The sequence below is a fragment of the Tursiops truncatus genome, chromosome X (assembly GCF_011762595.2).
Source record: "Tursiops truncatus isolate mTurTru1 chromosome X, mTurTru1.mat.Y, whole genome shotgun sequence".
NCBI classification, from domain to species: domain Eukaryota; kingdom Metazoa; phylum Chordata; class Mammalia; order Artiodactyla; family Delphinidae; genus Tursiops; species Tursiops truncatus.
The window spans coordinates 19,235,609-19,261,412 of NC_047055.1; the positions used below are offsets into that span (position 1 = coordinate 19,235,609).

At 40.6% G+C, this 25,804-nt stretch overlaps 1 protein-coding gene across 9 annotated transcripts in view; it reads left to right on the forward strand.

The window, feature by feature from the left end:
- ENOX2 (ecto-NOX disulfide-thiol exchanger 2) overlaps window positions 1–25,804 on the forward strand; it is a 298,173-nt gene that overhangs the window by 178,028 nt on the left and 94,341 nt on the right. For 6 of the 9 annotated variants that reach the window (XM_033848959.2, XM_019919012.3, XM_019919013.3 and 3 more), the window contains one exon: window positions 19,181–19,269. The exons of the other annotated variants lie outside the window; for them this stretch is intronic. In XM_033848959.2, the coding sequence (XP_033704850.1) occupies window positions 19,221–19,269 (49 nt within the window). In that variant the 5' untranslated portion in view covers window positions 19,181–19,220. The remainder of the gene's footprint in view (window positions 1–19,180; window positions 19,270–25,804) is intronic. 9 annotated transcript variants of the gene reach the window in all.

Below are 25,804 nucleotides of genomic sequence, written 5' to 3' on the forward strand. Positions count from 1 at the left end.
CAGTTGTTATTGCTGTGAGGCCTCAAACATATGGAAAGTGTATATGGAAAACTTCCTAGCAGTTGAGCAGCCTGGCTGATTAGCTGTGATGCTTTTAGTGTCTCTGAATTTGATCTGGGCCAGTGCTTCCTAAATTCTCCAAAGATAACCTTGTATTATATAAAGGGAACATTTTTGTTGATTATCAGACCTTGAGATTCACATTTCCTTATTCTCTCCTACTTAACTGCTTGCCTTCCATTTTGCATTCATTGAGCTTTGGGGAAGCAATATTGTAGTTTGAGCTGGTTGGAGGGGTGGGGAAGCATGAAGGCATAAAGAGGACAAAAGTAGAAAGGTAGTTGTCAATTAACAACACGTGTTTTGGAAAACGTTTTATTCAAATTCAAAAAGAACTCAGCTGCACAAATTCATGGGTAATACAAAAATTATGGTGGAGTTTTTTCACTGGTGAAAACCATTCCTCCTCATGGCACTTGGAAAATATCCTGACACACCAACTCCAAACACCTAATTTATATCCTGGTTTCAGAAATTTTTCTGAAATTCCAGAATTCATGACATTTTAAGCTGTCTGAAAATGCCTATAAATGTGTCCATGGTAAAGCCAGGGGGAAAAAAGGAAAATATTTTATCTCTGGAAGACAACCTTGAGCTATGAAGAAGGGTTCTGTGGGCAATGATAGAGATTTTGAGTTTAATATTCATTGTTTTCTTAAAGAGGGTGGTCAATCTGAGGCTGTTATTACAAATACCCACTTATCCCTTGGAGCACTTGAGCTATAGAACTTCAGGGACAATTTGGACTAGGAATGAGCATAAGCGCTTTGAGTCTCATTGCCTAAGCAGTCTTCAAGTTTCCAATTGCCTTTCCTATCTTGCAGATTCTTTCCTCCTCATTGAAAGAATTCCAATAACTGAAAGGCCACAGGCATTCTAATTAATTTTTTTGCACTGGAAAGCAAGACAGAGAAGTCATCTCCTGCCTCCTGGAAAAATAAGATATTCTTTTCTCTTTAGAAATTGTCTCTGGGGAAAAAGGCCATCCTCCCTACCTGCACTTCCCTCCTAGAAGCATCCCTTTGCATAAGGAAGCACCTTACTTTGATATCTGGGAAGAGGGAGTGAACTGTACTGGTTTGAGAAAATTAGGAAAGAGAACCACATGGTAATTTAAACAGAGGAAGTTTACTGTAGCTATTAACAATAATGGGGGACTGGCTAGTGAAAAGTAAAGAGAACTGTAAAGAACGTAGGAATAGCAAATACAAGGAACAACCACTATACCGTAAGACTGAGTTAAAGCACCCAAGAGAGAACCCTTCCAAAAGGGATGAGATCCAGACGTTGCAGGAGAGGGCACAGCTGTGGTTCACTGGATAGCAGAGAAATTGCTGTGGTGCTTTGCTGGCAGAACTTTCTGGAATTAAGACTCCTGGAACTTTCTAGAAATCTGCCCAGTGGAACTTTTGGAATATCTACCCTCTACAGTGCCAGGAGAGCTGTTCACAGGGAGGTATCTCAACATAAGACACTCCACTACAAAACTGCCTGAGGGAGGGGTACTGGGAGAAGCTTCTGGGTGCTTCTGATTGCCACGTACTACAGAAACTGCAGGCACTGCAGGAACCTAGTGCTGGGAAGGCTGTGTGTGCTGCTGGACATAGGAAACTGGGGGCCTAGGCTGCAGGAGCCTGCCAGGTGAACGCACCAGCACACTGGGACCAGGAAACACAGCTCCTTCCTGCTGAAATGTCTCTCTCGTGCCCCCTACTGACAAAGCTTAACACTGTGCCAGCTGGCAAGGTAAAATATTTAAAGGGCCCAGAACTCTTCACACAGAGCAAGCAATAAGGGTGAATTTGAAGGTAAGAGGCAACAAACTGATAACTGGCACACCAACCTAGCTCAGGTAATAGTAACTCTCTAATAGTGTTAGCTCCTAGCCCCAGCTCATGTTCTGAGTGGTCTCTCTTCCTCTTACAATTTGGGATGAGGAGATAGAAATCAGTTACCCTTTGTCTCCCTATCTTTTATCGCCTCTCCCCACATCCTGTGTAACAACAGCCACAGGGGAAAATAGCAGCTATAGCTCTTATCTCCACTACTCAACCTCTTCTTCTCTGACTACTAAAATCAGGTTACCTTCAACTCTTTGTTCTCCAGCTACCTTTGCTGTACCAGTTGGGATGGGGACAAGCATTTACTTAATGTCTAACATATAGCAGATTGCAGTAGAGGTGGCAGAGTTCAGTGGTTAAAAGCATGGGCTTTGGAGTCAAGCTTGGATTAGAATCCTCACTCTGCTACTTACTGCCTGTGTGATCATGGGCAAGTTGCTTAACTTCTTTGAACCACCATCTCTTCAACTATAAATGGAGATAATCATACCTGCAACTCGAGAGTGTTGTGAGGATTAGGCGTAAGTAATGTACCAAATATAATGCCTGACACCTATTGCTCCTCCATAAAGTGAGAATCATAATAATTCCTGCCTCATAAGGTTGTTGTAAGGATAACATGCATATAAAACGCTTAATGCAGTAAGTTACACAGGAAGGTGCTCAATAAGTGATAGCTCTACATAGAGGTGTACCTATCAGGCATTGTGCTATGTACTTTACATTTGTTAATTTGTTTACTGTCTTATTTCCCCTTTGCCTTCCCCCCATTCACCCTAGCCTCCCTACTCTGTGCTTCTGCCTACAGAAGGAACAAAAACAATATTCTTGACCAGCTGACTGCCTGCTGCTCTCATGAGCAAACCTAGACCACCAGCCAGACACTCCTCTCAGCCCAGAGGCCCTCTTGAGATGGAGACAGAAGGGCTTAGTTATTCATTCTGGCTTATGACAAAAGGTCTCCATCCCTTGGCAAAAAACTAATTTCCTTAGTAGTTACACAATTGCTTCTTTGAAGTTGGTTACACACCAAGGGAAGAAAGAGCCAACTCACAGACCTCTAAATCATCCTAAAATCGAAGTCTCATTCTACTTCCAGTCATTAGAGAGAGACTTGGAAGAAAAAGGAAATGAGACTAAATCGTGTTGAAAAGAGCACGTTTTTCTACTGTCAGAGCGATATGCCCCTGGCAGAGTGCAGACCAACTGACACATACAAAACTCCTGCTTTACTGAAAAAACTTCAGGTGCTTCATAAGCAGCCATTTATACTCATGTATGAATATTTGGTTGGTCTACTGCATAAGTGAAATCTCTGGGTAAGACATCTTAACCTTTTTTGAACTCATGCAACTTAGCAGGAGGCAGGGATAAACATAAAAAGTGGAGAAGTCTGTAACTGTCTAATCAGTCTCTCCCACTGGGCATGCTTGTTAGAGCTCTTCCACTCTATGGAGCCTGAGCCATTATTTTCAGTGTATGTTCCATAGGCATCGATCCTACCCAAGGAGCCACTGCTTCACAAGGAAATCCCATACATAAGGGAAAGGGCTTTGTTTTGTTGGAGATCTCTTTATATTACAGTCGATGAGGAGTGAAGGGGCCATTTCTGGGATATTTCCTTGGAACTCACAAATAAATACTTGTAGCAAGTCCTTTGCCTCCTGGCTACTATGCAACATGCCATTTGAAACTGTTCATTAGTGTGCACTCCAAGTTCCTTTGTACGTCCAACTTGCAATCTTAGAGGTGTCCCAGAAAGTAAACTATACATGATATTCCTGAGCTTTTCTTTTAAACATACATTTGTGAGGATTCCTACTTTGTTGATTCTATTATTGTTGATTGTATTATTTCATTTATTCCTACTTATTTTATTTTATTACTAAGCAAGGATTTCAGGTTTAATACCCCAACACTAGGGTATGCTGAACATTTCATGCCCAATGTTGTTGCTTAGACATTCCTTCCAGGCAGAAACTGTCATTCTGACTCATCCATTTACCCAGCCTATACCTAAGGAAATTTGCAACTGGCATCTGCTCACAATAGCTAGTATAGCTGCAGCCATCACCTCTAGAGAAATAGGAATTAGTCACCTTGCCAGTTTCCCACACATCCTATCCAACTTTCTGAGCAATTTCATTAGCATTCCTACAAAGTAAAATTAACACTAAATGGCAAAGACAAGCTTACCCAAACCAAGGCCTTGGAATCCAGCCAGTCCCCCAACAGAGAAGCAATTGCTACTCATTGCAACACAGTGAGTGGACATGTACAGGTGGGGATAGATGGCAGTAAGGTGCCTAAGCAGAGACTGCATGTTCATGTGGAGTGAATCTGCTACCCAGAGACCTGGATATTGAACTAACAAAGGATAACAAAGGATTTTAAAGGGCACAAAAACATGGCACTTTTATTTCCATTGCTTCTAATGGTTTGAACAAAGAACTCCCTGTTGTCCAGCCTCTGCCATTTTTTTAAAAAAATTTTGCTTTCTCTACTCAAGCAGGAGACAGCAAGCACAGCTACCCAGTCTCCCACTGTATGTCTCTGCTTCCCAGCTACCCCTACCTGACTCACCTTCCATTGCATGGAGTGGAAAAACTATACATGTTGGGATATTTTCCTTTTTAGGCTCAAAACATCACTGAGAGGCATTTTTTAAAATCTCTTTACAGGAACAAAAGAGCATGTTTAACAGATTAAAAGTGATTAGAAGATCATCCCCTGGGAAAACAGAGAGTAAGAGGAGATAGATTAATATTTCTGTTGAAAAGGGGTTTTTTTGCATTGGGGTTTAATATAAGTGATAACTTTGATCACAATGGTTTTCTTGAACATTAAGACAGATTACTTAAGGAGACTGCAGCTGTGGGTAGGATTATCTGCTTATTATGCTGCATGCCCAGGTGAAGATAGGTCCACAACCTCCAGACTGATATTCAGCCAATGTGCCCTGGATGGTCATACCAGTTTTAAAATACTGGAAAACTTCTCTTCCAGTTGGTAAATAGGTATTGCCAGGTGCCCCATAAGTGATAACCAGCCATTCCTGCCAATAAATAATCACTGTCCAGATCCCCCCTAAGTGACGGCCTGTCACCCAGGCCATCCTGATCCTCCTGGTATCCTCCAGACTTCCCACAGTCTAGCAATAATGGATTGACCTCTGGCACAACAAGGGGATTTCCTGGGCCCTACTCCAGTGGTAAGGTTCTGTTTGGTTGCTCATGCCATACTGGTGTTTGAATATTTTGAATATCATTCCTAGTTCCCCTGATCTTATTCCCGTGACTTCAGATCATTTCTGTAGACAGAACCAACCAGCTAACCAGAGAACCCCTAGTAGAGTTTCTGTTCTGCTCTTATGTAGGCTAGCTTCAGTTAGTGAAAGAAGAAATTAATAGGGAAAATATTAGCAAGATTAACTTGGGGAAAATTTGTATAAAATTTGGGGAAAGCATTTTTACTTAAAAAAATAACCAGTAAATACTGTGAGCCACAATTAGTGTCAGGTAGTACAGTGCTGTCAGCAAATTGAAGGAGATCAAACTCGGCTGTTTGTTCATTCACTATGCCATATCCCAGAGCATAGTTAGCAGTATATAAGGTACCATCCCTACCCTCAAAGTTCTTACAACCCAGCAGAGGAAATATCGCAGGTTACCAGATAATTATTCATACAAGGTAAAATACTGATGGCCATTTAGAGAATCGTACTAGCGCTAAGTATCTCTTAGATATGTATTGAATACAATGTCAGCATACTTTCTGTTGTACAAGGGAACCCCCAGACTGGAAAATGTTCAATTCGTATGAGAAAAAATAAGAGGGGGTTCACTTCGACAAAACCGGACTATCTCTGTGATAGTAAATTAGTACTAACTGTACAATGATGAGTAATATTTAATGCTACAAACCCTGATTACCAAAGAAAAGCTTATTGAAATCAGTACAATGATGCAAAACAGACCATTGAAGGATTCCTTCTGCTCCTATGATGGAAACAAATTGGATAATTTTGATTCCTTATCATCCTCTATGAAATTGTATTTGCTAATAGAATGCAAATATCATTGGTAAAGAAAGAAGAGCAGAGATGAATCATTATAATGAATGTTCAAATAAAGAGCATCAGATTCAGAAAGTTACATTATTATATCGCCTAAATAAAACCAACCAGGATTTCCCACTGCAAACAGTCAGGACTTTGTGTATAACACACTTGTTTAAAGTGCAGTGACTAGAACACTTATTCCTCCTAGGTAATGCTGGAGTTGGTACTACTGTCGCAGAGACTTTCTGGAAACCCAATTGAATTCTCCTGTGTGAGGTTCTCTTAGCCATCTCGGAGAGGATGCATCCTTCTTAATTTGTTGGTATCCATTTGGCTTTCTTCATTTCTGGTTAGCAATCTTCTGCTCCAGACTTCCTACCACCAGCTGGAATGGGAAGGGGAATGCAGGCTGATATGTCTCGTACCATCATTAACCCGCTCACCTTCCAGCCTCATGCTGGGGTCTCTGACACTTGCCAAATGGCTTCCCTATGTGAGAAGTTCATAGGGATTGAAGTTGCATCAGTGGGTGGTAGGGAAGGGGCTCCCTAGGTGTCAGACATCACATTTGTCTTGCTCTTGCCTCATTCACTGAATCAATTCTCACTGAGTACCTACTGTGCACTAAGTGTAGCCTCTTTTACTTTATTCCTAGAAGTCTATATTCCTTTCCTTTCCCACATGTTTTGGCCAATTCACTGGTATCCTGAAATGCATCAACCTCAATTCTCCCCTCTGATGAGCTTAAGTGGACTTTAATAATCCCTACTAAATTGTCTTGTGACTCTGTCATATGAATAAAGGCTATGGACTCTAGGTTAGATTGTAAGCATCAAATTAATTTTACTGCAAAGGTCAGGCTGCTCTCCTGGTGTTCTGTTGTGCTTGAAGGTTAGTCACTGCATGCTTGACCAAAACCTTCCTGTCTGAGCTGTATTCAAAACAGATTTCAAGATATAGCCAGATTGAAAGCCAGACATTTGGAGATAAAGACTGTGTACTTTGACCCCCTGGAAAAAGCAAGCAGCTGCAGTGATTTTATATATATATACAATACATCATCATCATCTCCAGGAGATGATAGGCATTAAGCTCAGCACCTCTTGCTCCCAAAGCAAATGTCTGCTCATCTTTTCCACATAGCTGCTCATGTCAGAGGAAAGGAATATTTCTTCCCAAATGACTTCTAAACTTGCTGAGAAGTGCTGCCCCTAGGGAAGCAGGACCTATCAGTGGAGTTTGGCTCAAAAAAAGACATAATCGTATTCAGATAATGGCAGATACCTCTATCCTGGTTCCCTTTAACCTTCATCTGTCTTCCTAATTTACCACGGGTTCTCCCTTTCCAGCTCACCTCTCTTGGCCAAGCCTGTCGTGAGTTCATGCACTCCTGATGTATGTGTCTAATATACTCATCAGTTCAAGTTCTACAAGTAACATTCATGTAATAATAACTTGCCATTTATATTCCTGGAAAAATCCAAAGATGGTATCTGAGGCTATCAGGTCATATCCAGGCTATTGTCAGAGCTACAATACCTTGAGGCTATAGGGGCTGGGGTCACAAACTTCTTATATCATGACAGTTCCTTTGGGCACAATTGTGGTCTCTTTCAAATTTCCTTAGAAGAGACAGCAATAGTCAATTTTCTATTCCAGAGAATAGAGGGAGATATAGTCAGATTGCAATTCTGAATTTAATTCTTCTCAATGAGAAATTTACAAGTAGACCTAGGGAAGCTCTGTAGCCTTTTGTTCCTTACAACGTTCAACTTTCACCTGTGACAGTCATACTGCTGACCCACTGTGTGCAGGATGTGTGTGTTCAGTGGTTGGGTTTTCTTTTTTTCTGAGTAATCCTCATCCTCTGCCCAAGTCTCCTATAGCCAGTTGTGTTTGCAAGACAAGGCCAGGTGAGATGTATAGCCTGAGGCTCTGGAGCAGAGCAAAGCAGAAAGTGAAGTGACTCAGGAAGGCATCATCTGGAATACTGAACACCAGCTAAGTCACTAAAACAGATCCAAAATGTTTTTCTTTCAGGAAAATTCAATCCCTCCTTGCAGATACCCTATGAGGGGGCTAACATTCCATCTGGACAGACACATAAATCAAACACCTTAATTTCTGAAACAGAATGACAGCTTGGCCAGTTTTTATGTCTAATAGCTAAAACATGTAGGCCTCTCTTCAGCCCAGAACGGACTGTCTGCCTTCCATGTGCTCACTAGAGCACTCCCTCTTGAATTACCTGCCCTATAGCTCTTAGCTATATATAGGGACACGCCAACCAGATGTGCTTGCCTAAGAAGTGCTGTCTCCAGGGAAGCAGGCCCTATCATCAGTGGAGTTTGGTTCCAAAATGACATGATCATATTCAAATAATGGCAGACACTTCTGTCCTGGTTCCCCATAACCTCATCTGTCCTTCTCATGTACCTCATGCTCTCTCCTGTTCACCTCCTTTGTGTACCCCTTTTGTGAGTGCATTCACTGCTGATGGAAATGTCTAATATACTTGTCAGGTTAAGTTCTCCTGGTATCTTTCATGGAGGAACTTACCAACATCCCACCTTTAAGATTTTCTTACTCTTTTCCTCTAACCAGTAGGACAAACAGGATTGTCACTTTATACTCAGGCCTCCTATGGAGTCTTGTTCGGTCTTCATTTTGTGTGTGAATTTGCCAACCTCTAGCCCCAAGTAGATTATAAATTATCTGAGGGAAGTAACTGTCTTTTGTTTCTCTCGTGTCCCTCTCAGTCTAACAAAAACATAATAGGGGCTCAATAAGTACCGTTTGTTCATTCATGAAACTAGGAAATACTATTCAAATGGACTATACTGTTTCTGGATTCCAGTGTACTCTTTTTTTCTTCTCAGAAATGAAATTTTACTCTGAGGTTGTATTGTACTCTGCCAGAAGTAAAAATGTACTCTGTGGTTCTGTGCTTTGAACTACAATCAGATATTCCAATTGTAGTGGCTTAAGGAATCTACACTTCTCACTGTAGCTGAGAGAGTGGCTGAAAACTCTGATCTACTGCATTCAGTAGGTGCTGCTATCATCAAAGGAGCAGCCCAAAACCCTTTGCCTCTGTACCTTGGCTCTCTTTCTAACCCAAATTCTGATGTGGGGTGGTCGTACTGCCTCTGCTAATTTTCACTTAACCTCTCCATGCCTCCCTGTTTTCTTCAAAAAAGCCCATCAATATCGACCTGCCTTCCAGGGATGTTTTGAGGACATAATGCTGATAAGAAAACATTCTCTATGAGAGAATATTGATGGCAGTTGTTTTGTAGCCACAGAAAGAGAGGGCACTCAGCAGTAATTGGGGGCCATGTTTAGCCACCCAACCAGCCATTATCGTTAGTACTCAGATTGATTCTAATGCATCATAATAATGCAGCTTGTGATCCACATGTAGGGGGGTAATTTATTGTCAGGTGGTGATTGTTAGTAATAACAAGCTGTTTGAACATATTCAGAACATAGTTGTACACATTTCTTGTTTTTCTTTCTTCCTTTGTCTATCCTATTTTCTCCTTTTATACTGCATATTATGGTATTGTTTTTATTCTTTAAATAAGCTTAGTGTCTCAATGAACAGCTAGAATACAGGAGACTGATTTGGAAAAGCAGTTTAAGTAGGCAAGTCCAATTTAAGAATGGTGGTGGATTTTATCACTCAGCTTTATTAATGGGCCTCATTCCCACTGTATCGCATTTCTTCCCCCAACACATTCGTATAAAAGCCCTTGCCTCTCCCATTAACCCCTTTGGCTGGTGTTAACTCATTCCTGGGCATTTGTTGCCATAGCTGCAGCCACCCCTCAGCTGGAGCCCTTGTGCTAGCCCCTGAAGAGGCCATGAGGGGCTGGCCTGCTTATTCCAGGCGTCAGCTGTTAGGCGGAGGCCAAGAGCCTTGCAACCTCAGAGGTCAAACAGCCTGTCCCATGCGTTTAAGCCCTGTCTTTTTTTTTTTTTTTTTTCTTAGCAGCAGATGGGTATGTGGCTGTCCAGCCTCAAGGCTGGGAAACATGTGTGGGAATATTACCAGCACTCTTCCTCCCTCACCCCCTCCTGGGCACCCAAGCAGGTAGCCTAGCACCATATTCAAAAAGATGATCGATATTTCCACTCTGTTGTTTGAATCTCTTCCTTCAACACCTGCGGCAGCTGTGGGGAATTGTGCACAACTTGCGTCTGTTCACTGAAATAATTGCCAACAGTTTTATGGAGCGTCTCGTGTGTATTTTTGCCCGTTTACAGATTTGATTATATCGTTTGTAGAATGGAAACGTGGCTTTCCACTGCTTACTCTCATTCTTATAGATCTTCAAGGAGAAACCCTTTTAAAAACAAAATGGAAATGACATGCAAATGGTTATGTTAATATCACACAGGCAAAAGTCAGGGCCTTCAGAAGGCTCCTCAGGCGCAAACTCATCAGGTGATGAGCACATCTTGTACACATGGCTGAGTCACCAGCCTGCACCGTCCTAAGAGAAATAACCAGGAAGAGAAAATGTTAGATGCCTGTAATGTGTGACTACTTTCTGCCCTAGGCTTCAGCACTGACATAGGCCAGAGCAAACACAACTCTCACACATGCAGATTGGACAGGTTCAGTGGGATTTGAGGAAGATGTTCAAAGGTGGAAAGTTTCCACATAGACCAGTGATACAGAGTTGGAAAAGAAATTTTAATTTTGTCTGTGTTGTGCCAGCTTTGCCAGACAGCTGGCAAGGATAAATCTGTGGATTCGCTCCAGACTTTAGAAATTCATAACCATCTAGTCCTTTACCTTGACTTTAACAGCACTGATATCATAGCATCAACAACAGCAGCAGAGCCACAGCAACATTAACAGCTAACATTTATGGAGTATCCTATACCCTTCAAAATACTTTTACAATAAATATCTCTTGTTTAAACATCTCACCAACCCTGTAAGATCAGTATAATTGCTGTCTGTGTTTTTGAGATGAGGGAACCAAGGCTCAGAAACATTAAGTGACTTGCCCAAAGTCACATAGCTGGCAAATAACCTAGCCTTCTGACCCCAAAACCCTGAGGTACCCCTGCTAGGCAATACACACAGCCCTGTCACCCTGCTCGCTAGCCCACTGCCACCGCCATGTCCCCAGATCTCTGGGTAAACAAATTAAGACCCATGCAGGGATTTGCTTGAAAAACAAAAGGAAAGTACCCTTGTTACAAAAGAATTACTGACTTTCCGTATGGGTTCACTACTAAATGATACCTTTGACACTCGTGTTTGTTCATGCATTACCAACTACTGGGCAAAATGGAGGTGGGTGGGGGAAGCCAGGGAGAGGGGAGGGATATGAAGGAGAACACCACAAATTAAAGCTCCTGGCAACTGAAGAATCCTTCCAAAATTCAGATAAAACATTTCTGAAGAGACAGAGTCATTATACATAGTACTACTATAAAGATAAGCAAGGAATAATTAACACAAAATTCAGAATAGTGGTTATCTCCGAGGGGAGATGGAAGGAATTACAGGAGGGGCACACAGTGGCCTTTAAAGGTAATAGTTATATTCTTTTTCTTCAACTGCATGTCGGATATACAATTTTCATTGCACCATAGTTTTTTATACTTCACACTTGTCTCTTATAAATTCCTCTTTGTACCTACTCAATATTTAATATTTAAAAAATAGAAGAAAGTGTGAGTCAGTGGAAAAATAGGATTTGATATACAGAAATCAACTTTACATTTTTAAGGAACACTGCTCTTGAAAGCTAAGTGCACTTTGATAAAATCCTTAGCCAGCTTGCTCTGACAGTGTCTTCCAGTGACATACCAGTTAGCTTCTCAAGAAGTTGTGATTTGTGAGGAGGGCATGCTTTCCCAGAATTTTGCTAGGGTCGTTGAGCATTTCAGCTGCCTTGCCCCTCCCTTCTCATCCCCTCCTTTTTGACAGTGAACTTCTAGCTTCTGGAAGAGGAAAGAACAGTGGCATGGTCATTTGGGAATTTGAAGTTAAGTGCTTGAACTGTAAGTGTGGATTTATGGGTTGTTACCCAAAGACATATTATCTTTAGGCTTTCCTTGGTGTTGGACCTGACAAAGAATGCAGTCAACGAGTGGGCTTGTGTATTTATTTTCATCACTGTTTGGTTCCTCTCTGGCCAGTCTAGGCATGCTGTAAGCACAGGCTGACAGGAATTATGGCTTTTCTTCATGTGGAAATAAGTGGATAAGCAAATACTCTCAGCCTGATTTTGTTTCCAATTCCTTATTTACAGGGAATTCACCCTTTGTAATCATTTTCAAATCAAATTTGCTCTACCAATCCCTGTAAGGTTTGCTCTGGAGATCATCACCAATGTAGACGTCTTTTATTTTTTAACCTCTTTTGTCTCCTCCATGTTAATGCCAATTAAAAAAAAAAGAAATACAAATGGATTAAAGGTGATGTCACTAGTGGCCTGGAGATTCACTCAGGAAGAAAATTTAAGTTACAGCAGAAATGGATAAAAGGAAAGCAAGTCAATAACTCACATGTGTTTGCTATTCAGACTACTATTGCTGTATTAAAATATTCAGGAGAGCTATTGAATTAAGTGGGGAAAAAATACATCATATATAAGATAGATTCCAGGAAAGGCACTATTGTTAATACTGTTCCAGAATCACAAACCGTTGACCAAATCACTTGCATGTGGATTATTCCTGGAGTAGGCTGACACATACAGTGGGTGTCCCCTGCTCAGCTGTCACAGAGGTCACAGCCATGACCTCCCTTTCTAACCTCCCTTTGTCTTACTGGAAAGCTTGCCATGAAGAGCAACCTCTTCTCCTGCCTACCACATTGCCTCCCATCCTGGTCATGGATAATCGAGACGTAATACTAAGTTATTCTGGTTTTCTTTCACCACAGATGGGGTGATCACAAAAGAGAGCCTGGATGCAATGCCATCCATGCTTTTGGAGAAAAAAGCAAGTGGGTTTTGGCAGCAGGTCTGATGGGTTTGTGGTATGTATATACAGTGGGGGCGGAGGGTAACACCAGAAAATCTTTTGAGGATTTTATTACCAGTACCACTTTTAGAAAATGCATCGATCAGATGAGAGGCATATAAATTAGTCCTGCTTTTCTTTCTAGCAGTACTCTTGGTAAATAATTGGTTAAAGAGAAGCCATCTTATGCTTTTTTGTTTAAATATATTCCCCACTGTTATTAATGGCTGGTTCCTATACTGGTACTTTCCTGCCCTTTTCACCTGAAGTAATCATAACACTCCCCTCTCTCCTCACCCACAATGGCCCCTGCTTTCCATAAGATATCAGAGGTAATACCCACTATGGTTAATATATTAATAATAATTACTGGCATTCTACTTATTAAGCTAGGCATTGCAGTGGGTCTTTTTTTTCACATATTTTCTCCTTTAACCCTTACCACAACCCAATGAGATAGGTACTTGTTATTATCATTTTTCAGACGTGGAAAATGAAGAACAGAGACATTAAGTCACTTTCTTAGCATCACACAGATAATAAGTTTCGGGCCAAGATTAGAACTTGGATCTAATCCAAACAGCATGATCCTAACTACTGTTACAACCCCATTTTTTCTTCATTCAAGGTCACACAGCATTAAGGGTTGAGAGTTTGTTATTCTTAGTCTGGCCAAAGGCATGATGGGGATTGCTGGGAGTGTGTTGCAGTTTTCAAAAAAACCTCAATCATTTTGAAAAATGAAGGGTAGTGGGGATGGTGTGAAGTTCTGTATAGTAAAGTCTATTGTTTTCTGATTATTTGTCAAATTGAGGTGGAGTTTGAAAATTCAAGTTAGGCTGCCTATAGAGGTGAAGAAGCTAGAAAGGGGCCAGGGCTGCTGGCCCAAAGCAGAGCCATTAGTCACTGCCTCCTGCGGCTGTATGTGTATATATAGCATTGCCCTTAGTATTTGAGGATGACTCTGCTGAGGCAGCTAGTTCTCAAGCCAAAGTTCCCATTATCAGTAGGATTTAACACTTGACTTGTTTATAGTGGTCATGGCCAGTGTCCTACCCCCACGACTTAGACCATGGCCTTGCAGCCAGTGACTTGCAAAGCAAGTCAACAACATAGGCTAATACCCATCCTCTCAGAGTCCAACGAACTGGAGAACACAAAATGACTCCAGTTTTTTAACATTCTACTTTTAGGAGCAAGGAATAATAAGTAAACTGATATGGAAAATATTCTCCACTCATGCCCATCCCCCCAAATAAGAACAATTTCTATTCTAGGTTTTAGACTTAGCACAAATACAACCTTATCTCCTACACTTTTAAGATATCCACAGTACCATAATTGACTTATATTTCAAAACTCACTTTAAAATAACCTTCTCCAGCATAACATCACTTCCTCTATGCTCCCCTCCCTCCTCCACCACCACCTCTCATCCTAGCAAAGTGGCTACCTCCCCTTTCTTCATATCTGTTTAGCCATTATCAAACAATAATTTTGTTTTCGCGTTTGTCTCTCCCATTAGTCTATGAACCCTTCAAAGGGCAGGGAAACATTGATTTTTCACCTTGGTACCATCAAACGCTGTGTGGATTTAACATGTTTGTTAAATTAATATTCAGAATGTATCCTGAAGCCCTGCCATAACCTCACTCAAAGATTCAGGTACGCCTAGCACATATTGACCACCTGTGTTGTTTTTACCACAACCCTGGGAAAGGGGTGGTACCATTCTTATTTATAGATGAGAAAACAAACTCTGTGTTTCTCAAATTTGTAGTGGGCATAAGAGTTATCTAGGGTGCTTGTTCAACAGGCAGATTCCCCAGCGCCACCCAGATGAAAACCTCAGCCAGGGACCCTGGAACTTGGCTATTTAGCAAGCACTGCAGGTGATTCTGATGCACATGGTTGGAATGCACTTGGACAAACACGGGTGTAAGTGATTGCTGCACTGCGAGTAAATAGTGGAGCCAGAGTTCAAACTCAGCCCTCCTAGTTCCAGATCTAGCCCATGCTATATTTATCTTTGTTGTACTCTATCTCCTATGGCAAGGAAGTGGACTGAAACATGTTGGAAAGATTTTCAGCAAAAAGGGCTAAAGCAAAACAGCTTGTAGATTAACCCCAGGGCTGTTTATTTTTTGCTCCTCCAAGAGATCTTGCCAGACTTCCAACAGCATAGCAGCAGGGTTGCCAAATCATCTCTTATGCAACTTACCTCAGAAAAGCATTGACCACAGAGCTTTGGGAACTTTCAGAGTTTATGCTTCTAATTTGTTCTTTCTCCATTTCCCCCTCCACCACCAACCATGCCATTAACCTAAAGAGCATGCTCAGTACCTGAAATGCAATTAGTTGATTTGTTAAATATTAAGATTTATAGTTGAAAACCAGTACCTACAATATTTGGGACCTGACAGTAATATTAATGTGTCTGTTTCAAAACTAGGAAAAGAAATGTGAGGCTTAACAGGCAATTAGTGGAGATGTTAAAGTAGCTGATATATGGTAGTATTTTTTGTGGCCCAATTATTCTTTTGGTGCTTTTTTAAAATATTAATTAATTAATTAATTAATCTATTTATTTTGGCTGCACTGGGTCTTAGTTGCGGCACACAGGATCTTCATTGCAGCATGCGGAATCTTTAGTTGCGGCATGTGGACTCTTAGTTGCGGCATGCAGGTTTCTTAGTTGCAGCACGTGGGCTTCTTAGTTGTGGCACACGGGCTTCTTAGTTGCAGCATGCGGGCTTCTTAGTTGTGGCATGCAGACTCAGTTGCAGCATGTGGACTCCTAGTTGCGGCATGCAGACTCAGTTGCGGCATGCAGGTTTCTTAGTTGCAGCATGCGGACTTCTACGTTGCGGAATGTGGGCTTCTTAGTTGCGGCATGCGGACTCTTAGTTGCAGCATGCGGGCTTCTTAGTTGTGGCGTGCGGACTCTTAGTTGTGGCATGCGGGCTTCTTAGTTGCAGCACATGGGCTTCTTAGTTGCAGCATGTGGACTCTTAGTTGCAGCATGTGGACTTCTCAGTTGTGGTACATGGACTTCTCAGTTGCGGCATGCATGCAGGATCTAGTTCCCCGACCAGGGATCAAACCTGGGCCCCCTGCATTGGGAGCATGGAGTCTTACCCACGGGAACACCAGGGAAATCCCTGGTGTTCTTTATCTAAATGTTAGGTGAGGAAATGTGGAATGAATGTGATGATGTAATCCTAAAGACTAAGACTAATGGCCACAGTCAACCATTCACCCTAGACCTGAGTAATATGAGTTCACTGGTATCTCAGAAGCCCAAGAAACCAGGAGTGAGAAATTATGGACCTTAGTGTGGAAAGGCCCAAGAGAGCCTCTCTAGTACGGCTAGCCACTGCTCTTACTGACTGAGGAAGCCCTCCAAGGTTCCCATGGTGGAGCCTGCTGGTTTTCTAGGACTCCTACATCTGACTTCAGCCTATTCTCCTGGCTCACATTCAGCTAATAACCTTGAAGTGACAAGCACTATCTCTGAGGTTCCTCAACTCACTCGTGCCAGCCCATCTTGAAATAACAAAGGAGGCCCCTGGCTCCAGCTTAGGGAAGTGGGAGGAGAGACCCTCACATGGCAGCTAAATGGTTTCTTTCTTAAACAGAAAAAAAAAAGGAAGGGAAAGATAAAGGAAGTGGTGTTAAATCATGACTGAGTACATGCTCTGTGTCTCAGGTTCTGTGTTCTTTATACTGTAGTGACAGGATATAGCTCAGTGCCTAAAAGTGTGGGCTCTGGAGCCATACTGCCTGAATCTGAATTTCACCTCCAGCATCAACTACACCTGTGACCCTGGGCAACTTCCTAACTTCTTTGTGTTCCATTTTCTTTATCTGTAAATTGGGTCTAATGATAAATCTTACCTATCTCATAGTGTTGTTATGTGGATTAGATTAAATAATTATATAAAGCCTTGAAACAGTGTTTGGCACATAATAAGCATTTAATCAATATTAGGGATCAACATTATTATCATTAGCTTAGTACATGAAAGATAGGTATCATTATCTCTAACTGAAGGTGAATAAATATGCTAAAGAGTTTTCAAAACTTGCCTAAAATCACACAGCTTGTAAAAGAGCCAAGACTTGATTTGAGATCTGTCTGGCCCCAAGGTCTGTACTCCTCCCACTATACCCTGTTCCCTTCATAAATGTAGGATATATGCTGTGAGTTCCTTGAAGAGATGTATGCCAAAACTTTTGGCCTTCTTCTTCCTCACTACACCCCCACTGCAACTGCCATCTGGAGGGCTGGCTTGGTGCCCTGGCTTCTTATACACCTAGTTTAAAACCTTGAACATTCTTATAACTGCTCCAATATGGAGGTGGCTCTCTCCAAGACCCCTTGGCTTATAGACTAGAACAGTGAGTCTTCCAGCATGGGGGTTAGTTTGTGAAAGCACCCTCTAACCTGAGGTTCTCATCTGCATACCTTGAGGATCAGGCTACTCTTTCCCACCCCCAACCCCACCACACTCACAGCTCCTGTGAGAATAATTACCTACTATATGGGCTAGCATAAAAACCTTTCCCTTTCCCTTTTATTTTTTCTTTTCCCTCTCCTTCCCTCCCCCTCCCCAAGGAAGAATATATTATGGCATCCTGATCCCCTTGAGTGGCTCTTTGATTCATCCTTGGTAACACTCATAAGGAGATAAAGCCCTCACTTGCCTGATAGCGTCATCTCTCTCAAGCCTCCTGGGAGCCTTGTCTTAAAGCCCCCGTCAATTCTCTCACCCTGCAGAGCCATGATGCAAGCTGTGGCGTCACTGCTGGTGATGTCTGTGATCAGAGAGAGAGGTGCCCAGGGCTTCAGTGCCTTGCTCACAAACAATAATGGATTGTTAATTCTCAAAGAAAATGAAGAAGGATTCAAAATAACACCTACAACGTACAATATTACTTCCTGAGCAATAAATACCAAACAGAAGATGAACCCTTGAGCCCTAGGCTTAACATAGACCCAAAACATGAGTTATCCTGCTGTTTCCTTTCCCTTAGCCAGAGAACAGAAAATACAATGTTATTGAGTTCTAGGACACCCCATCCTGGCCTTGTGCCATAATCTTCCACAACATATACTTCTTGTATGTCTACTGTATGCAAGGTTCTGTGTGATATGCTGGAGATGGGGTTTTCTTCTGTGTTCCACACAAGCATTTTCTACACTTCTCTCTTTTCCTTTGTCATGGTATTCCTAGTGCTATTTCCAGGACCACTCTCAAAACAGTACCCCATCAGCCTTCCACAGCACCTGGATTCCTCACCATAAGGATAATTTCTTTGGTGTGAAGCATAAAATTAACCTTGCTAAAAATGTTAATAGATTCCTGGTTGAGGATGGGAGGGGTGTGATCAGATTAGTCTTAGCACAGTGGCATAAGGGTGTAGGGCATAAGCTGCAGAAGTTGGGATTGGCTGCACATGTGGTGGACAGGAAGGAAGTGTAAAGAAACCAGGAGTATAAGGCACCCTCCAGTAAGAACATATGAAAATTGCTACAATAGAGCTGGGTTTGTTAAACTTGGCACTATTGGCATTTGGGGTCAGATAATTGTTTGGGGGTGGGGGGTTGTCCTGTACGTTGTAGGGTGTTTAGCAGTATCCCTGAACTCTACCCACTAGATGTCAGTAGCACCTCCTCACTCCCAGTTGTGACAATCAAAGGTGTTTTCAAATATTACCAAATGTCCCTGGGAGGGAAGGTAAACTCAGCCCCCATTAAGAACCACTACAATACAGGACATGGGGAGCACCCATCTGTAATGATGAGCTCTATAGCCCTCCCAGCTCAAATATTCTGTAACCTTCTGACTCCTTTAGTTTTGTATAAGATAGTGGTTAAGAGCATGAACTGTGGAGCCAGATTGCCTGGGTTTGAATCCCAGCTCCACTGCAAGCTAATGTATGACCATGGACAGGTTGCTTAACCTCTCTGTTCCTGCTACCTCATCAGTAAAATGAGGATAATGAGAGGTCCTACTTCACAGGGTTATGAGTTTTTAATTAATGTACATAAAGTGTCTAGGAGAATGCCTGGCACATAATAAGAATTAAAGAAGTGTTAACTATTATTAGTCTTGTTATAATTACTATTATTAATACTATCATTCACCATTTATCTAAGTCCTAGTACGTTCCAGAGTCCTGATGTCTCACCCAGGTTTAAACCACTATTTTCCTTCTGCAGAAATGACTAGAGAGCTAAATCCACGGTTCAGGACCACACAATGTCAAGAAATTTTAAATGGCTATGGGTCTATGAAATAGGCATTGCAGGTAAGCCCCGCTTTGTACAATTACTGAGTTCTTACAGAGTTCACTTATTTAAAAGCCAACTTATTGGCACATACTTTGAGTTAGTCACTGTAGAATACACAAAAGTAAATGAGGTTTATATCCCCTGCCCTCAAGGTGCTAACAAATATAGCTGCTACATGCACATTTATTTTAGTAAATTTAATAACCTTACATTCTCAAAGTAATTCCAATCATTGCCTTCTTACCTATAAAGAATTTTTCTGTGATGAAAATTATCTCCCCATCTCCAGACTTACCTTTCTTAAAGTTAGTATTTCCGTAATCGTGATTCTCTTACATTATCAGCATGTTCAGATTATAATACCCCAAATTATCACCATGTTATCTTCATCTGTCTCTCCCTCCATTTAAAATATTCATAAGAAACTCACTAAAATATATTTTATCTTAATACAACAACAGAATATTATCCCATTCTAAATAGCTTGGCATCTGCTTCTGGGAAGAACAATGTCTGTGCAAGACTCCCTTATATATATACTCATAGATTTCCTTATTAATTTGTTTTAAATTGTTTGCTGCACATCTTCTCTATGTCAGACACAGTTTGTATGCACTAGGAATAACAAGGAGGAGTAAGAGACTTCAAAGTCTAGGAGGAGAGACAGCCACAGAAAGAGGTGACAAAAATATAATGTAGTAGCTGCAATAGTAATGTTTTTTTCTGTTTTGTATTGTTTTGTTTTTTAAACATCTTTATTGGAGTATAATTGCTTTACAATGGTGTGTTAGCTTCTGCTGTATAACAAAGTGAATCACCTATACTTATACATACATCCCCATATCTCCTCCCTCTTGCATCTCCCTCCCACCCTCCCTATCCCACCCCTCTAGGTGGACACAAAGCACCGAGCTGATCTCCCGGTGCTATGCGGCTGCTTCCCACTAGCTATCTATTTTACATTTGGTAGTGTATATATGTCCATGTCACTCTATCACTTCGTCCCAGCTTACTCTTCCCCCTCCCTAAGTCCTCAAGTCCATTCTCTATGTCTTTGTCTTTATTCCTGTCCTGCTCCTAGGTTCTTCAGAACCTTTTTTTATTTTAGATTCCATATATATGTGTTAGCATATGGTATTTGTTTTCCTCTTTCTGACTTACTTCACTCTGTATGACAGTCTCTAGGTCCAACCAGCTCACTACAAATAACCCAATTTCGTTTCTTTTTAGGGCTGAGTAATATTCCATTGTATATATGTGCCACATCTTCTTTATCCATTCATCTGATGATGGACACTTAGGTTGCTTCCATGTCCCGGCTATTGTAAATAGAGCTGCACTGAACATTGTGGTACATGACTCTTTTTGAGTTATGGTTTTCTCAGGGTATATGCCCAGTAGTGGGATTGCCGGGTCATATGGTAGTTCTATTTTTAGATTTTTGAGGAACCTCCATATTGTTCTCCATAGTGGCTGTATCAATTTACATTCCGATTAGCAGTGCAAGAGTGTTCCCTTTTCTCCACACCCTCTCCAGTATTTATTGTGTGTAGATTTTTTGATGATGGCCATTCTGACCAGTGTGAGGTGATATCTCATTGAAGTTTTCATTTGCATTTCTCTAATGATTAATGATGTTGAGCATTCTTTCATGTGTTTGTTGACAGTCTGTATATCTTCTTTGGACAAATGTCTATTTAGGTCTTCTGCCCATTTTTGGATTGGGTTGTTTGTTTTTGTGACATTAAGCTGCATGAGCTGCTTGTAAATTTTGGAGATTAATCCTTTGTCAGTTGCTTCATTTGCAAATACTTTCTCCCATTCTGAGAGTTGTCTTTTCATCTGGTTTATGGTTTCCTTTGCTGTGCAAAGGCTTTTAAGTTTCATTAGGTCCCATTTCTTTATTTTTGTTTTTATTTCCATTCCTCTAGGAGGTGGGTCAAAAAGGATCTTGCTGTGATTTATGTCATAGACTGTTCAGCCTATGTTTTCCTCTAAGAGTTTATAGTGTCTGGCCATACATTTAGGGGCGTTTTGAGTTTATTTTTGTGTATAGTGTTAGGGAGTGTTCTAATTTCATTCTTTTACATATAGCTGTCCAGTTTTCCAAGCACCACTTATTGAAGAGGCTGTCTTTTCTCCATTGTATATTCTTGCCTCCTTTATCAAAGTTAAGGTGACCATATATGCATGGGTTTATCCCTGGGCTTTCTATCTTGTTCCATTGATCTATATTTCTGTTTTTGTGCCAGTACCATACTGTCTTGATTACTGTAGCTTTGTAGTATAGTCTAAAGGCAGGGAGCCTGATTCCTCCAGCTGTGTTTTTTGTTCTCAAGATTGCTTTGGCTATTCAGGGTCTTTTGTATTTCCATACAAATTGTGAAATTTTTCGTTTTAGTTCTGTGAAAAATGCCATTGGTAGTTTCATAGGGATTGCATTGAATCTGTAGATTGCTTTGGGTAGTATAGTCATTTTCACAATGTTGATTCTTCCATTCCAAGAACATGGTATATCTCTCCATCTGTTTGTGTCATCTCTAATTTCTTTCAACAATGTCTTAAAGTTTTCTGCATACAGGTCTTTTGTCTCCTTAGGTAGGTTTATTCCTAGGTATTTTATTCTTTTTGTTGCAACGGTAAATGGGAGTGTTTCCTTAATTTCTCTTTCACATTTTTCATCCTTAGTGTATAGGAATGCAAGAGATTTCTGTGCATTAATTTTGTATTCTGCTACTTTACCAAATTCATTGATTAGCTCTAGTAGTTTTCTGGTAGCATCTTTGGAATTCTCTATGTACAGTATCATGTCATCTGCAAACAGTGACAGCTTTATTTCTTCTTTTCCGATTTGGATTCCTTTTATTTATTTTTCTTCTCTGATTGCTGTGGCTAAAACTTCCAAAACTATGTTGAATACTAGTGGTGAGAGTGGACAATCTTGTCTTTTTCCTGATCTTAGAGGAAATGGTTTCAGTTTTTCACCAATGAGAACGATGTTGGCTGTGGGTTTGTCATATATGGCCTTTATTATGTTGAGGTAAGTTCCTGCTATGCCTGCTCCTGGAGGGTTTTTATCATAAATGGGTGTTGAATTTTATCAAAAGCTTTTTCTTCATCTATTTAGATGATCATATGGTTTTTATCCTTCAATTTGTTAATATGGTGTATCACACTGACTGATTTGTGTATATTGAGGAATCCTTGCATTCCTGGGATAACCCCACTTGATCATGGTGTATGATCCTTTTAATGTGCTGTTGGATTCTGTTTGCTAGTATTTTGTTGAGGATTTTTGCATCTATGTTCATCAGTGATAGTGGCCTGTAGTTTTCTTTCTTTGTGACATCTTTGTCTGGTTTTGGTATCAGGGTGATGGTGGCCTTGTAGAATGAGTTTGGGAGTGTTCCTCCCTCTGTTATATTTTGGAAGAGTTTGAGAAGGATAGGTGTTAGCTATTCTCTAAATGTTTGATAGAATTCGCCTGTGAAGCCATCTGGTCCTGGGCTTTTGTTTGTTGGAAGATTTTAAATCACAGTTTCACTTTCAGTGCTTATCATTTATCTGTTTATATTTTCTTTTTCTTCCTGGTTCAGTCTTGGAAGGTTGTGCTTTTCTAAGAATGTGTCCATTTCTTCCTGGTTGTCCATTTTATTGGCATAGAGTTGCTTATAGTAATCTCTCATGATCCTTTATATTTCTGCAGTGTCAGTTGTTACTTCTCCTTTTTCCTTTCTAATTCTATTGATTTAAGTCTTCTCCCTTTTTTTCTTGATGAATCTGGCTAATGGTTTATCAATTTTGTTTATCTTCTCAAAGAACCAGCTTTTATTTTTATTGATCTTTGCTATCATTTCCTTCTTTTTCATTTATTTCTGATCTGATCTTTATGATTTCTTTCCTTCTGCTAACTTTGGGGGTTTTTTGTTCTTCTTTCTCTAATTGCTTTAGATGTAAGGTTAGTTTGTTTATTTGAGATATTTCTTGTTTCTTGAGGTAGGATTGTATTGCTATAAACTTCCCTGTTAGAATTCCTTTTGCTGCATCCCGTAGGTTTTGGGTCATCATGGTTTCATTGTCATTTGTTTCTAGGTATTTTTTTACTTCCCCTTTGATTCTTCAGTGATCTCTTTGTTATTTAGTACTGTATTGTTTAGCCTCCATGTGTTTGTATTTTTTACAGATTTTTTCCTGTAATTGTTATCTAGTCTCACAGCATTGTGTTTGGAAAAGATACTTGATATGATTTCAATTTTCTTAAATTTTCCAAGGCTTGATTTGTGACCCAAGATATTGTCTATCCTGGAGAATGTGCCATGAGCACTTGAGAATAAAGTGTATTCTGTTTTCTTTGGATGGAATGGCCTATAAATATCAAGTAGCTCCATCTTGTTTAATGTATCATTTAAAACTTCTGTTTCCTCATTTCTTTTCATTTTGGATGATCTGTCCATTGGTGAAAGTCGGGTGTGAAAGTCCCCTGCTATGACTGTGTTACTGTTGATTTCCCCTTTTATGGCTGTTAGCATTAGCCTTATGTATTGAGGTGCTCCTATGTTGGGTGCATAAATATTTACAATTGTTATATCTTCTTCTTGGATCGATCCCTTGATCATTATGTAGTGTCCTTCTTTGTCTCTTGTAATAGTCTTTATTTTAAGGTCTGTTTTGTCTGATATGAGAAGTGCTACTCCAGCTTTCTTTTGAATTCCATTTGCATGGAATATTTTTTTCCATCCCCTCACTTTCTGTCTGTATGTGTCCCTAGGGCTGAAGTGGGTCTCTTGTAAACAGGATAGTAATGAGCTAATGGAACACTGTAAATAAAGGGGATCTTTGGGAGGGAGTTTAGTGTGATGCATAAGACTGTGGGCATTGGTGTCAGAGCTGTCTGGGTTTGTATTCCTGTTCTACCTCTTATTAGCTGTGTGATATTGAGCTGATTACTTAAACTCTCTGTGCCTCAGTTTCATTATTTGTATAATGTAGTGCAATAATTCATATATATGGTGTGTCTGTCTGTAGACTTTGAGCCCTTCATGGCCAGGACTACTTCTTCATCATCATCTTAACTATTACCATGTTATTCGTTGCACTTACCAAGTGCTCAATATGACCCAGAGCCCATGCTAAATTCTTTTTTTTTTTTTGCGGTACGCGGGCCTCTCACTGTTTTGGCCTCTCCCGTTGCGGAGCACAGGCTCCAGACGTGCAGCCTCAGCGGCCATGGCTCACAGGCCCAGCAGCTCCGCAGCATGTGGGATCTTCCCGGACCGGGGCACGAACCCCTGTCCGCTGCATCGGCAGGCGGACTCCCAACCACTGCGCCACCAGGGAAGCCCCATGCTAAATTCTTTACCCACATTATCTAATTTAATCTTCAACAAACTTTTAAGGTAGATACTATCATTTTCCTAATTTTTTAGCTTCACATTTTTCTCATCAAACCCAGTTCTTTATTCAGAGCACTTATCATAATGTGTAATTATTTTATATTCATTTGTATTTTAATATCTCCCTCCTGCACTATGTTGTTAGCTTCATATGACCGAGGATGAGGCCAGTTTGACTCACAACAATGTTGTCTTCAATATCTAGAATGATGCATGACACATAGAATATGTTCAATGAACTTACACTAAATATGAAAGGAAGGCTGGAAGGCAGGCTGGCAAATAGAGGAAAAAAGAAAAGAGCAAAATAATGATCACATTACAGTTACTAAGTAGTAGAGCTAGACTGTGGTACAGAGCCATCTGACTCCCAAACCCATGCTCTTGATCACTAGGCAAGATTACTTCCTACTCTTGAGAGACTTTCAATAGATGTTTGTTGACAAAATCCTCTCCTCAACTTTGTACAATACTGTGTAATAAAGTTATAGCAAGCATAAAAACCAACGGATGTAAAACTGAACAAAAGAAAGAAAAATTATAGGGGAGTAAACTGTCAGAGAAGAAGAGTTTATGTCTTAATAAAATATATTTGGCAAGATGGCACCAACATATTGAACTTGTTTCAAAGGAAATAAGGGAAACATTTGAAATAATTAACTCCACTACAGGATGAGGTGTATCACAGAATGTGTGTGTGTGTGTGTGTTGTCTTCAAGATCAAATAACTTTGACAGTAATTGACTACTTAATCAGTGAAGCATAAACAGTGTAAAAATAAACAGATGGCAGTAGTGATTTGATAGTTATGGGGTGATACCAGCTTAAAGTGGATTTCACTTTCCAATGTTTTATTTTTTTCGTGCTAATGAACTCTTGTTCCAAAGTGCCATATCTTCAATCAGTTTACCTAGAGGGCACTCATTTACAGCCACTCTACAACTTGATGTCTTGAGGAGTTGCCACACAAGCAGAACAATAGAACCAGCATAGCAGGACATGATCTACAGACTTGGGTGAGGTATTCTGAATACCATTTGACAACCACTGGCACTTACCTTCTGAATATTCTTGGCTGTTGCCAGTGAGTATAGGACTCATGGGAAAATGAGCAAGTTCTTCCTTTAGTGACGTAGGACTACTTTTATAAAACACCTAA